A 14,460-nucleotide genomic window follows, 5' to 3' on the forward strand; every position below is an offset into this window, starting at 1 on the left:
TAAACAGAGACAGAAGGGACACTGCTCTCCAATGCCTACCTTTGGCATTTAGATAATGGCTTTTGTTAAACAAGTGGTTTGCTTTTCCTCATACTTCAGCAGTAAGACATATACCAGAGTCTTACTTATTTAAATTTTCACAGATCACAGTGAATTAAGAACTTAGATTTAATTAAGAGATAATTGCATTTGATTTTGTAAAAATTCATCACTAATAATGGACTTCCAAATACTTAAAAAATAAATTCTATTTTACCATGCTGGTATTAAAATATTAAAGAATCAGCTTACTTTTAGCAATGACCCAAAAGAAGGGAATAAATCATGTGCTACAGACCAATGCTTTGGCTGAATGCCACTTTCAAGTGCTTCCTGGGAAAAGGCAATTTCAGCTGTCTGCAGAATTTTGGATCCTTCCAGCACAACATCCGAAGGCCGGTTGACCTGATCACATTTGCACTTTATGTGGGCCACCAGCAATACTTACAGCTAAACTGCACTCTCAGGTTTGGCAATCCTTCCCTTGAAAAAGAACTGATAAATAATTGAAGAGCCCAAGCTGCTAGAGGGAACATGCTCTATACTGGGGGTATGAATTTCAGCCACTGCTTTCTTCATGAATGATGCATGAATGTAAGCTGAACAGAGGAATGTGCGACTTAAAACCAATGTACTGAACACCAACTCTGCTAAAGGACAGCCTGGAATCTCGCATACAGCTGGACAACTCTTCCCCTTGAGAGCTGTGGGAGGCCAGGCTGAGGAGTGCAGAGAAACCTCAGAGGTCGACTGAGACTGCTTAAATCATATGTGCCTGGTAGCTTTCCTCTCCTTTAACCCTGCTTTGGTCCAGAGTACCAGGGAAATGACTCCTTTCTGGAGCCTGTTACTGGCAAGTCTCCCTGAAGGTATAAGCAAACCCTTTAGGAATTAAGACTAGCTGTGATTTTCCTACAAATTTTGACATCATGCTGCGCTGGTTGTTAATCAGTCCCAGCTCCCCGTGCGCTCAAAGGCAATACTCCCAGCAGGTCTCCAGGAGCAGCAAAACACCCAGAGCCACCCAGCAGCAGCTACTGCGGAGCAGCACGAAGCTCTTACAATAAACCTGTGGCACAAGTGCAAACGGCACTGGAAAATGAAGTGCAGCGCATCTTGGCTGAAGTCTGACATCAAGTAAAGCCCCAAAGCCTGGCGGAAGCAACCAAAAGCCTCCAAATTTGCAGTGTCACCTGCCTCGGCACAGAATGGCAAGGCCAGGGATCTCCTGCACACCAGAGGGAAATGAAACAAGCCATCTCCACATTGGATCCTATGCTGTGACCCTTATCAGAATGCACTATTAACAGTACCGTTATGAGCAGCTTTCAGAAACAAATCTGGCAGGAAGCCTGTTCTAATGCCCTTCTCGCTTATCAACATCTATTTGAGAAGAAAAGGAGAGATCTACAAAACAAACAAAAGTAACCTGGGAACTGATTATTCTGCATGATTTCCACAAGTCATCACTTTACCATAGCCACTGAGGTTATAAAACCAAATGTTTAACCCACACTGTGCTGGTAGATTTCAGTCATCTCCATTGAGCAGCAAGTCAGGTTTATACCTCAGACTTCTACAACTTCCTCCTCAAAAATTTATTGTTTGAACTGTTTTACCAGGTTTTTATACATTAAATTTTCTTATCCTGGTTCTTTCTGCTCTGCAGCCTGAGGATGTGGTAACATCCACTGATACAGCCAAGCTTCATCGGAACTAGCATTTCAGTGGGGATTGTTTGTATAAAAATACAGAGACATTTCAATTACTGGTGAAAGATAATCAAGATCAACTGCCTGTTTTTTCCATCCAAAAGAAAACAATGATACAACATCATATGTATCCCCAGAAAACATATGATGGTGATCCCAAAGGACCCCAAAAGGTCATCTTCTAAAGGACCACAGCTGAGAATTCCACCCTTCCATGCCCATTCAGCCTTTACCTTTCCCCTCAGTCCACCCAAGAAGCCTCAATTATGAAGGAAATAGGAGACTTGGATCTATGTGCGTAGGATACAAGCAGATCAGTTATTGTTAGGGCAAAGATTTTGAGCAAACAGTTGTCCCTGAACTGTTCAGTTCATGACCAAATCTCTTTTCATCTGAGTTTTAATTGAACAGAATTTAAACAAAGTTTAACAAATGTGCATATGTAACATCTTTGACTTGGTAACTACACCACCCCAGCACACCAGGGAAATATCCTCTGTCTCACCTGCAGCTGCAAGAAGGGAATGTTGAAGAACTTGTGCAGGTACTTGAGGCCAAAGCTGTTCTTCATGGAAGACTCAGCATAGCGAAAATACGAGGAGCCGGGAGGCCTGTCTCAACCAGATGGGTAGAGAGAAGAAAACTGTACAAAGGACACAGACTGCATACACACAGAAGAGGCACTTGCTGAATTACATCCATGAACAGTCCTCATTTACAAGACAACCCCTCCATCCCCAAATGTAGGCTAGCAGGTCATTCTGCTAGGGACTCGTTATTTTGTTTACAGACAAAATTCACACTTTGTTCCTCCAGAAGGTGGCTGTTGCTGTGCTGCAGTGTCACGCGGCTGCCAGAGTAAGAAATACTATGGCAGGACACTGGGCCATTGGTTTACTAAACTGGGGGTTTCACAGCTGTAGAAGCTGTTCATTTCTCAGTGAAGGTTTTGTTTTAAAACCACGAACAGACTTGCATAAGTCACATATAGAGATGAACTTGTAAATAAATTATTACATGATGGATCAAGCCTTAAAATTGATGCCATTTCTGTGTGGCTAACACAGGCATAAACAAATGAGATTAGGAAAATGAAAAAATGCCTTAAAAGCATAAAACCACACAAAAAGGTACAATCTATTGAATCCTTACCAACAAATAATATTTTATACTAAATAAAAAAGTGCCTCAGATCTCTGCATAGGGGAGAGTCTTGTCTGGCTGGCAAAGGAGGTGTATGACATAGCTGTGCCCAGTAAATGCTGCATGTGAATGCTCTCAGAGGAGGAGCAAGGAAGACAGCTGCACTACCTGGCTCTCTTGTAGCAGAATTATTTGGAGTAGAGAACAGTTGTGCTGCAGGGAGAGGATTCTTTCACAACAGAAGGACTATCCAGAAAGAAGATGTCTCCTTGGGAAAAGTACTTCTGAAACGCACATGCTGACAGGCATGTACGTACACATGAAGTACTGTTTCCAGGAATATAGCTAACAATCGCCCAGAACAGGCTCCTAGATCAGAGCCCATTGTGTAAACTGAAGCAGCTGTGTGAGACACCCCGAGCTATGAAAGCTCAAAAGCTAGGCAGAGGGTCCAAGCATGAACATGACGTGCATCTGAAACATGGCAGCAATATGGTTATCTACGGTTCATGACAGAGAATAGCTGAGGTCTTCTCCCCTGCCCAGTGACCACGGTGCCATCTTACCTGTTTAGATTGTCAATGAGGTCCCGCACATCACCTGGCAGAATGACTCTGTGCTCCCCCATGTCTCGGTAATTCCCAAGCACACACACTGGAACATGGGTCGGCACTTTAGGAAGCTCCCTCAGAATATAGTTAAATGTCCTTCACCATAGGAGAGAGAGAGATAAAGGCAGGTGAGTGGGAAACATCATTCTGTGAGCAGTTTCATGCACAAATCATAGGAAAAAAAAAAAGTATAATTTTTTTTCCCAAAATCCTTCCAAAACTGTAGATTCTTTGCTCCCTCCGAGAAATACATTCACTATAAATACGTCTGTATCATTCTTTATTCAAAACAACTTTGCAAGTTCAATAATCCACTTCCACCAGCAGCCTCACATCTCCTACAGCAGTATTACCCTCAGTCCTACAAAACTGTGTGGGGTCAGGAGAAGGAAAGGATTCCCTCCCTTCAGCTGTCCACAGGCTCACTGACCCATACCAAACCTGTAAAACACAAGCTTAAATATAAAGCAGGAACTCTTATCACCTCCTCTTTCCACTCTGGCTTCTGTATGCCTCTCACCTTCCTCAGCAGATGTGCAAAATGAACAGCTCATTATTTCTGTACATTAATGTAGCCTAGGGCCCCTAAATAATCCTTACTAATACCAGCCTTCCTGGGAATTTCTCACTAGCACTCCCCTTTCCCTTGTGTTCTGGAGAGTAGGAGTTTGTAACATGCCCAGCATACTTTGCACCTGTAATAGCATTAATTATCAAGCCTCAGACAGCAGTATATCAAAAACTGCAGCACACAAGCCCATGGGGAGACTGCTTGTTTGAAGCAAGCCCAGGAGAGGAGTATATAAAAGACATGTCAGAAGATAAAGCTATTATTTTAAAGGATACAAGCTTGCTTCAACTCATTAGGCTAGTTATCAACTCCAGAGTCCATCTGGGAATCGAGAGGTCTAGAAGTCATTTGTTTTCACTAAACAAGCGAGAATCACATTGTGCATGTTGCTTGAAGATGTCTTACCACTGTTTGGTGATGTCAAACATCATCACTACGCCATTGCAGTTTTTATATACGTCCAGGAACTCTGCATCTAGAGCCATTTCTGACTCTGCCTGCAGAAATGAGGGCAAAAGCAGCAGTAAGTAACTTGATTCAACTTCAGGCTTGTACAGAACACAACTGAGTGCTGAACAGGCAAACCTTCTGAAGTGACAGCCACTATAGGAAATACCTGTGGATTACACATCATCATCATTTAAGCAAGATACCTGGTGGTTCACAGTTTCCATTGCCTGCAGGAGCAGGATGTGAAGCACCTGACAGTCTCTGAAAAAGACAAGTCTGACAGCCTCTGAAAAAGACAAGTCTGACAGCAAATGCTAAAACCCACCCCCTTCTCTTTCCCCTGTGCCCCTAAATCCTGTGTTGACAAGATAACTCCATGTAAGATACAGGATGGAGGATAGAGGACACAGATCCCATTCCTTCTCTTTGCTGACCCAAATATTGGCTGTACTGCTAATGCTTCTGGTGTATAAAGTTTCTACCAAGTTTCTCCCATGCAAGGCCAAAAGTATTTATTACTACCTGATTTGTTTCTCATCATTGGGACTGCACGCTGCAAACTACAGTACTGGTCACAACTCAGCCTCCAAGCCTCCTGTTGCAATTTGGTACCTACGGAACAATTCTCACTCACTTCCCAGGAGTGGAAAATGCACCCATGTTTGCAAAGGAGGAGGCAGCTGTGATATCTGTTCTCATAGAGGTTTCTTCCCATAGGAGAATATTTTTAAAGAAGATTCCCCTAATCTGACTACACAGATTGAGTACACCCTGGTGAAACAGGTAACACTTCACTGCCCTGACCCATCCCCAGAACCAAGTGCTCAGCTCTCTGCATATCAATCATGCTGCCTTTCCCATCAATTTCAACAAAGTGGTTATTGAGCGGGTACCAGAACACCAGCCGGGCACTGAGTCCCAAAGGGCATGGACACAGGAGCACTAAACATGAACAGGAGCAATAAAGCTCTTTAAGAGCTGCAGCAGAGATCATGGTATCAAGTGCCTTTAAATATTTTTTCTCCTGAGGATAAAATCATACATCTTTTGAAAGAGATGCCATGGAAGTTTACCGGCAGCCCAAATGTGGTTTGGGGACTGCAGTAGTATGGTCTCCCATACAGCACTTTGTTCTACAGCAGAAGATCCAAAGGAGACACATTTGTGCAAGAGCCTTGAGGAAGCCACTCTGTTTACATTTACGCACTAGGTAGCACTTCTATTGCCCCTTCCTCCACTATATTTCAAAGGGTATTCAAAGGTAATTGATAGCCCAGTTTTAAGGAGCAGCCAGAGAACATGGCATCAAGTGACTTCTTCAGGTCTCACAAGAAGTCCATTACAAAAGGACTTCCTGCCACTGACAATGTGCAGACAGGTACAAAGCTACTGCGTAAACATCTAGGGCGCAGCCACTTCCAAAAGACAGAATGGAAAACAGCAGGAAAGTTGTGGTGAGGGCATGAACATGGATAAAATGCACAGGCAAAAGAGTGAAGACTGTCAGGGATCACATTGTCCCTCATCTGCCTGCCAGGCTGGCCTTAAAAGAGAAACAAATATAGAACTTACTCTCCATGGACCAAAGGTGGATTAGAGGCCTCCTGCTAAGAGGCAGACATCTGCATTCAAGGTGACTTACCTCCTGAGGGTCATTTTCCAGTTTCAAACCATCTCCTCGTTTTTTGCATTTTCCTTAAAAAGAATTGCAGGAAAAAAAAAAGCAAGCATTACATTGGGAAGAGAAATCCAGGATGGGTCTGGGCAGGACTGCAGCATTTAGAACATGACCTTAAAGCAGATCCAACTTCTACTATAAGCATGGGGAATGAGGGGGGGTGGGACAGGCAAGCCTTGCTGAAGAATACCAGCTACCCTGTTCAAGAATAGCAGCTAGTCTAATTCAAAGATGAATAGGAAGAAAGTCTGGGGTAGCTTAAACCATGCTCTTCACAGCATAAAGTCACAATGACTGAATAATACAGGGTTTGGTGCATCCCCTGATGACAAAGGGAAGCTGCTTTGTTGCACTTTTTGTTGTGTTAGTGTCAAAAAAGCAAAAGATCGTAGGGTTGAACAGCACAGCTACATATGCAGCCTTCCTGAGATATGCTATGACGTTGCTGTGCCATGTCACTGACCTGAAGCAAGCAGTCTTGTAAATAAAGGTAACCTCAGAGTCCATCAGGTGCTTTGGGATGACTTGTGACCAGAAAAAGCAGTGTCAGGAGACTACGAGAACTTAATAGTCAAGACAGAACTTATACAAGGGGAAATCCAAGCAAAATCAAATACACTGTGGTGATGGGGCTGTGGAGAAGCCCCATCTAGGAGAGACAGCCTTCACATACATGGAAGGCCAGAGCCAGAGGCTCAGGTCTGGGCATCACCAGCAAAGGTGCAGAAAGGAAATCCTCCCAAGGTAGCATCCAAAGCCACATGCTCTAGAGAGATGCACACAAAAATAAGCTAGAGGATAGGTAAGACTAACTAAGCTCACAGGAAAGCAAAAGAGGCAACAGGCTAAACACTTGGAGAAGACGCTAAAAAACCACTACAGAGACTTGCTCTGGAGTTCCATAGCTACAATCCCATCTGCAAGAATCTACAGAATCTCCAGGTCATCTGCTTCCTCTAAGGCAAATGCTAAAATACAGTCTTTATACTTAAATGGCAGACCCCCTGAGACTGCTCCCTTTTCTCACAGCTTCAGTAAGCACTGGGTAAGTTCACAAACTGACATTTTAGAGTACCACTGGCATTTGACTCAGCACCTCCAGAAAAGAAGTCGGTATTTTTAAACTTCAGGCTTCCCTGAAAATTTTGTGTTACATCAGTTACATCATAATCATGTTTCCAAATCTTAAAGCCTGCAACCACAGCAGAGAGAGAAGACGACACCGTGGACGTGCACCTAGGATTAGCAGAGTGGCAATCAGCTAATGATTTTCTGGTGTAGGCAGTCAGCACTAAGAATTGCTGGGAGTCTCTGTATGCAAAAGCAAGGACATCTTTCACCTCGTGCTGCAGAAGTTTAGTACGGACATGGCCACGAAAAAATCTGTCCTTGCCCCACAGGTATTGTTTAAAGTCTATGTATAGCAATTTCCAGTTTTATCAAATTATGAGCACTGCACAATGAATAACCCTGCAAGACATGGAGTTATGTTTTACAGGTATCAAATATCTTCCAGATGTTACTGACAGCAATTAAGAACTGTACTTCCGAATTAACTTTGTTCCATATTTTCCTAGTCTAAATAATGATGAGTTAACTAAATTATAATGGCAGAGACTTGGAATTCCTTCTGCTAATTTCTAGAAATTCCCCGTGTCACTGATAACAGAACATGTTGGCAGCTTGGATGCACCTGCAAAAAAGCTCCCATTGACTCTCTAGAAGACTGCAACACTGGGGACCAAAATAGCTTCCGCCAGCTATTCAACATGGTTCTGCCAGATGCTGCACATGAAACAAATTGTTTCGTTCTTTTTGCACGCAGGTCAAGGATAAATAATTACGAAATACAGAGTTATTCATTAAAGTTCTAATGCTGCAGGATACAGCAGGAGATGCCATGCCCCACACCCTGACATTGTGCCTGGCGGGTGCTTCTGTGCATCATTGCAAAATGTCTGCTGCTCTCGTGTCATCTTACTGTTGACATCTGAAAGAGGCAGAACTATTAATCCTGATCCTTCCGCATTCATGCATTGTGTTTCCCTGCAGGATCCAAGTATGGGCTCCGATTTTTCCTAACACAACTGAAGGTGTGGGATGTCTAGGACATGCATGCTTTTTCCCACTTCAATTAAATTCATTTCAAGTCAGTGGCATTTGTGTGGCCTCTCTGAATATCAAAACATCACTATTTCTGCATTTACTGCTTGGCATGACCTAAATTTCCAGGTATTAAAAGAGAAGCCCAGGCATCCACATATACTCTTCATAGTTCCTCTTATCCCAAGCAATCAAAGTTTCTTTCTAACCTGGGCACATTTACAACCAATGCTTTGAGACTGAATATATGACTTGCACGCCTCTCCCTGCTTATGGCTTTGTGTGTATATCAAGAGGAATGAGTAATATTCTTACATGATGCTCATCACTGCTGTAAAGGAGGTCATCCATAAAGGAGCAATAGAGCTGAAAAGCGCATGTGTGTACATATTCATGCACAATGTCTATTTTTGGAACCAAAACTGCAGGATGAGCCAAAGACAAGATGTACGTAGAGAAAAGATGCAGTTCAGCCTGTAAAGGCAAGAGCACAATGAAGACTGTGTTATTATACAAACGAGGTCCTGTGTTTAAGGTTGCACTGATGTGTAATCTAGGAGCCCCAATTAGAAAGCAAGCGTCTTCATGCTGCGATTGCTCAGCTTCTCTACCTGGAATGATGACCGCTCCTTACTTACAGGCATACCAGCAGCACTGAAACTAAATAACCTTGCAGCAGTTCCCTGAAGTCTAAAGAACAGTTCTTACTGAACACCAGAAGACGGGGTCCGTGGCCAGGACCTGAGAGCCTCTGCACCTCTATGTAGCATCAGTTCTTTTGCAGGATAGCAAGGATTCAGTACAGCTTGCTAACAAATGCTGTCCACAGTGCAAGGGAGAAGCTTCTCCTCACCATTCAAAAATACACATCTAGAATATTTGCAGCCCCAGTGTTATCTAACTTATGACATCCGAAAATAACACAAATATTAATTCCGATCTTTCCTTCTTCTTGCAGCACACCTCGGGGAGGGAGAGAGGTGATGGGGCATAGAGAGGAAAGGAATTTCTGATGGGGAGGAAAGAGTTTATACTATTTTGGGGGCCACAGAAAAAAAATATGATTTTATCCCTTCAGCCAGTGTATGAGAAAAGATGCAGGAACCAAACTAGCAGAAGTTACAAGACAGGAGATCAGAACTGTTCTTGAATCACCTGCATTCAAGCAGCTTCTTTGCATTCAGGATGTGTTACAGCTTTATGACTCGCAGCAGTTACACAACTTGCTGCAAAGCCAGAAAGATGAGTCAGGACTGTAACTTTTGCTGAGAGGTATCTTTCCTATGTTCTATTAGTTCCAAGGGCAGCAAAGGAGATGGTATTTACTACACATGCCGCACAAAATTCAGTACAATCCATAGCTGGGGGCAAGCTCTACTTGTTAAGATCTTAACAAATATCATCATTACACCAACGAGCCCCGCTCTCTGAGCAAGCCCAAGGAGAACACAGCAGGCTGCAGGGAACTCCATAATCCAGTGCTGCACATTAAAATAAAGAAATCCCAAAGAGTCAAGGAAAAGCTAAGAGGAGCAGTACAGTATAGCTGTTGCCATTCCCCCCCCCCCCCGCTTCAGCACACTAACCAACCTCACAGGCTTTAAGCTTTCACAACAAAACTCCCCACACTTCCAAATTAACAGCTTTCTGTAAGCAAATGACACCAAGGCACCAGCCAGGCAGGGCCAACAGGGCTGCCTCCTGCACTCCTAAAACAGTCTAGAGGGGAAAAAAAAAAAAAAAAAAATTCAAAGCACACTGCTGAACTAACACAGACAGGGAGGCACACTGCTGGTAAGCGTGAGGAGAAACACTACTTAGTAAAACCACATTTAACTTCAGTGCAAAAATGTACATGAAGTTTTTCAGGGTGCAACTTATTAAGTTTCCCCAAATCCTCTTGTGCACGTTCACACCGAGACGTGAAGAATGGCAGCACTGCATAGCAGAGAAGAGGCTGAAGCTGCTTTACAAGACTAAAGTTGAAAACTGCAGTTTATGGATACATTTTTTAGACCGTCTAGCTCCATCTGCACATCAAGCTTTCGATACATCTTAATTTAAATAGAAGTCTTAATTTTCTCTAACAAGGAACAATCCTTCCAAAATGGGGAAACACTGGCAAAAAAAAATGTAGCCTGGAAAAACAACGTATGTTGAAATGCATGTTCAGATCGTACATTTTTTGGCAGTTTCAAGTCCAGCCTGATAAACACAGCATTCTGCACAACTCTATGCATGTTAGCTAGGATCTGGTAGGCAAGGAAAAAACGGAGGATCATGTCTTGTCAGCACTATGCTGCAGCAGCACTGAATACTTCACTACTAAAAGTCTACAGTCTAGATTAGTGTCACTGTCACCAAAAGCATCACGCAGGAGGATTTTTTGTCCTAAGCATGCAGAAAGAAGAACAAAAATGTCATGAGATAACATTATGGTGAAAGTTAGATATGAGCAAGCTCTTAATGGTTAATTTGCACATTTTCTTAAAGTTGTACTTATCAAGAATCTGCAATGCTATGGCAACAGGAAAGGATTTGATTTTGTCACATCACGATGATCTGAATTTTTACACCGCATTAAGTACATTTGATTACATAAAAATACATATCTGTGGCCCATAAGTAGGGATCTTAAGAGAATGAGTTTTATTTCAAAAGAATATGAAGTGGAGAGAAGAGAGTCCCTTGAGATTTCTAACACATGCTCCACTGTCAGAAATGAAAGCAGTATCAGAAGAGCCGTTATCAACATCTGCACATATCAAATCCGATCTGTTTTGCCCAAAAAATGACAAGTCTATAGTTGAGAATATGACTCTGCTCAGAGAAGCTATTCACAGAAATAAATGCTGGAACCACATGATTCCCAAATTAACTGCCTATCTATTCATACCAAAGTTGCAAGGCAGCGAGAAAACAGCTGTTTTGCTCAGATTCCAGCCCTGCACATTATCCCAGGATCTGAAAGCCTCACTGTAATCACACTGACTTCAGCAGTAACCCTGACCTAAGTAAGGTTTTGTCTACACTGTGAAAACTGTGGTTTAAAAGAATAAAAAGATAAAGTGCCCAGGATTTTAATTTAAAGTTACTAGCTCAAGTTTAACCTAAAGGCTCCAACATGCATCCAAACTAGAGCTGCTGTCTTTTAACTACCTTTTCTTTGTAACTTTCAAAATACAATTTAGCTAACATGAAAAATTAAATTTCTCCCTTTCCCACTCCCTACTGTACTTATCTTCTTTTTCAGTGTTAACACATGTGCAAGTTGCACAGGTGGTACAGCAGAGGCAGGGCACCTCAGATGCAGTTCTGCTGTGGAATGCGTACCAGCACAGATTCTAGCTAAGGCTGCAGGAAAGGCAGTTTCAGTTTCAATGACTGTGGTCAACAGGTCTGACCGACAGAAACACACAGAGAGGAGCACAGCCCATGAGCAAGGGATGCTCACTTCTAAAGCTGCTTTCCTGACCATACCTGCACTTTAAACCAGGAGCCCGGCTGGTACAAAATGCCTCTCAAAAGCCAAACAATATTTGCATTTGGGGCTACAGAATGGGCTGTTAAGATTTATATCTGAACCCCAACCCCTCCTAGCAACAGATTCCAGTGCATCCAGATTGGCCCTGCATCCAGATTGTGTCTTCCTATGTTTTAGGGGTTTGCTTTTATTTTTTATAAAATAGAACTTTATACTCTGACAAAAATTGAGAACTAATGAAAAATGCATTTATACATCATAATACTTTCCTTGGCTAAGCCCTTAGAAAAGATTTTGGATTAAATATATTGCATTTTCTGACCTAAGTGAATTTAAGTAATTGGCTTCTCTTTTATCCTTCCCTCCTGCATACATTATTCACTGCAGACAACATTTTATCAATTTAACAATAGCATTCCTTTACAAAAAACAGCTTGGCAAGAACTTTTATAAACAGAACAAAGAACTCAGTAGCTGTCTAAACATATATAAAACTATAAAGGAGAGAAACTGAAGTTTATTATAAAGTTCAGAGAATCTGAATACACTAAGCAGCAGGCTATTTCATCTGTCACGGAGCACATGAAATAACTGCTTCTGAATATTGGGTTTGATCTGAAGTTGACTGCAAATAATGGGTTTTAGCATAGGAGACTCCTCTCTGCTTTCCACATTTTTTCACGAAGCAGCATCCATGCACTTGAAAAAAGTAAGTACAGACGTTTTTCTAACACAGAAGTAGATATTTCTGAATTCCATGTAAGTTTTTAATTGAAATTGAGAAAGAACAATGAATCTCCATTAGAAAAGAAGTTATAAATCTTACCTTTATCAACTACATCCCAGACTTCAACTTTAACGATATCGTCAGTGGCTAAAAGCACAAGAACACAAAGTGTTAGAAAAGGGTTTCACTAAAATGACCAACATTCAGCACTCGCCGCAGAGAGCTTAAGCCAAAGCTAACATTGTCAAAAGAAAAGTAATTCTTGAGTGAGTTAAAAGAAAACTCAAACATAACAAGAAGGCAGCCAGCTGTCACAGGTCCAAGCTGTACACCAAAACTGTGCTACCTAAAGAACTTCTTAAAGACTCTTAGTCAACCTAAGAGATAGCTAGATTTCCTTGATGTTTTATGTGATGTATTTCAAGCATGTTATAAACATTTTGTGTAGATTCTTTTCACAACATACAGAGGAATATACACATTCAAGGAAGATCAACCTTACTAACAGCACCCTCATGTAAACATGACAAAGTGCAGAAATCCATTCTCTCTGCAAGTTTCAAGTTGCATTTTGTGAAATACATCAATAGGAATTTTGCCTCTTAATGACCTGCAGCATCAGTAAATTATAAGCAGCAACATATATTTGAGTTACTAAAATCTGAAGCACAACAACCAAAATTCTAACTACAGAGATACTACTGCTGGTACTGACAGCTAGCAGCTTAACCTTCAGATGGCATGAGGGATGGGCAGCTTTGGTTGGATATTTCTACTGAATCCAAGTAAGCAGTCTGATCTTCATGAAGTTGTTCCAAGAAACAGCTGCTTTTTGAAGATGCTACAGACTACAAAGCAAAAGCTTGTACTTAGAACAGCTCTGAACATAAAGCAATCAAATAGGAGGATAATGTCTCGGAGTAGAAAATAATCTCATAGGATGGCATGAGAATTTAGCTAAGCGTCATTGTCAAGCCAGGAAACATTTCCTCTACAGAATTCACTGTTGGTTTAACTTAAATCTTTCAAAATATTTTAAAGACAGATTACGAATAAAGGAAAACTTTGATCTTTTGCTTCGGGAGAAAGATCCTTTTTTACATTTATGCATGAAGCAAAATCAGACTCTGGTTTTCCTCATAGCAACTCCCACTTATCTTCCATTTTGCCAGCAGGGCACAGGACAAACAGGAGGGTTGGCCGGGGTCAGCCCAGCCAGCGCATCAGACGGGACTGAAAACACAACAGGTATACAGCAGCCTGCAGTACCAAAACGTCTGCTCAAACCACTACACTCCCCAAATTAAGTCTGTACCTGAATATTTCTATGGACCATCAAGCCAAGGCATGGCTAAAGTCCAACCACTCCCCATTACTCACTCAGCTGGCACCCAGCTGTACAGCCAGCTACTCACACCCAGACATGGGCACAGCAGGGTGCTCCCCCTGTGACGTGGGCTGCTCGAGTCCGTGGTCCGTTCAGGGTGTGCCGGGACACACATCAGCTAGTGGACATCTGCCCCCAAATTCATACCCTGCGGCTGGGACTGGCAGTGCTGATGTCCCTGAAGGATAAGGAGACGGACAGACCAGCAAAGTCAATCCTGGCGCCTTTCAACAGTCAAGACTTTTGCAAAAGGACAGGAGATGTTTTCTTTTCTCAGACGGCAAACTTCACAAGGGCACAGGAGGAGGCCAAAGGGCTGCTTGCTCCTTCTAGCAGCACCATGTGAAGCAGCACATAAGTACATTAACAAGGGGCTTCCATGGAGAAGCTGGAACCCCATTTCAGAAAAGTAAGCCCATGGCGTGACATGCAGTGCTCTCCTAGGAGGTGACGCAGTAGCTGGCACTGGGACTCTGCTCCCAAGCTCCAGAGGTCTCCACCGCCCTACCCTAACACCAAATGCACCCCTCAATTAAGATTTGTTCTCCTGCTGAG

General features: G+C 42.5%; 1 protein-coding gene across 1 annotated transcript in view; it reads right to left on the reverse strand.

Moving 5' to 3' along the window:
• The window catches only part of RABL6 (RAB, member RAS oncogene family like 6), a gene marked incomplete at its 5' end in the record, with an annotated part of 55,186 nt that overhangs the window by 29,630 nt on the left and 11,096 nt on the right, over positions 1–14,460 (reverse strand). Inside the window, 5 exons of the mRNA XM_082008986.1 lie at positions 2,257–2,362; positions 3,461–3,601; positions 4,482–4,573; positions 6,169–6,221; positions 12,618–12,665. Of these exons, the coding sequence (XP_081865112.1) occupies positions 2,257–2,362; positions 3,461–3,601; positions 4,482–4,573; positions 6,169–6,221; positions 12,618–12,665 (440 nt within the window). The remainder of the gene's footprint in view (positions 1–2,256; positions 2,363–3,460; positions 3,602–4,481; positions 4,574–6,168; positions 6,222–12,617; positions 12,666–14,460) is intronic.

Source organism: Phaethon aethereus, assembly GCF_964289735.1.
Source record: "Phaethon aethereus genome assembly, chromosome: 20".
In the NCBI taxonomy this organism is placed as follows: Eukaryota; Metazoa; Chordata; class Aves; order Phaethontiformes; family Phaethontidae; genus Phaethon; species Phaethon aethereus.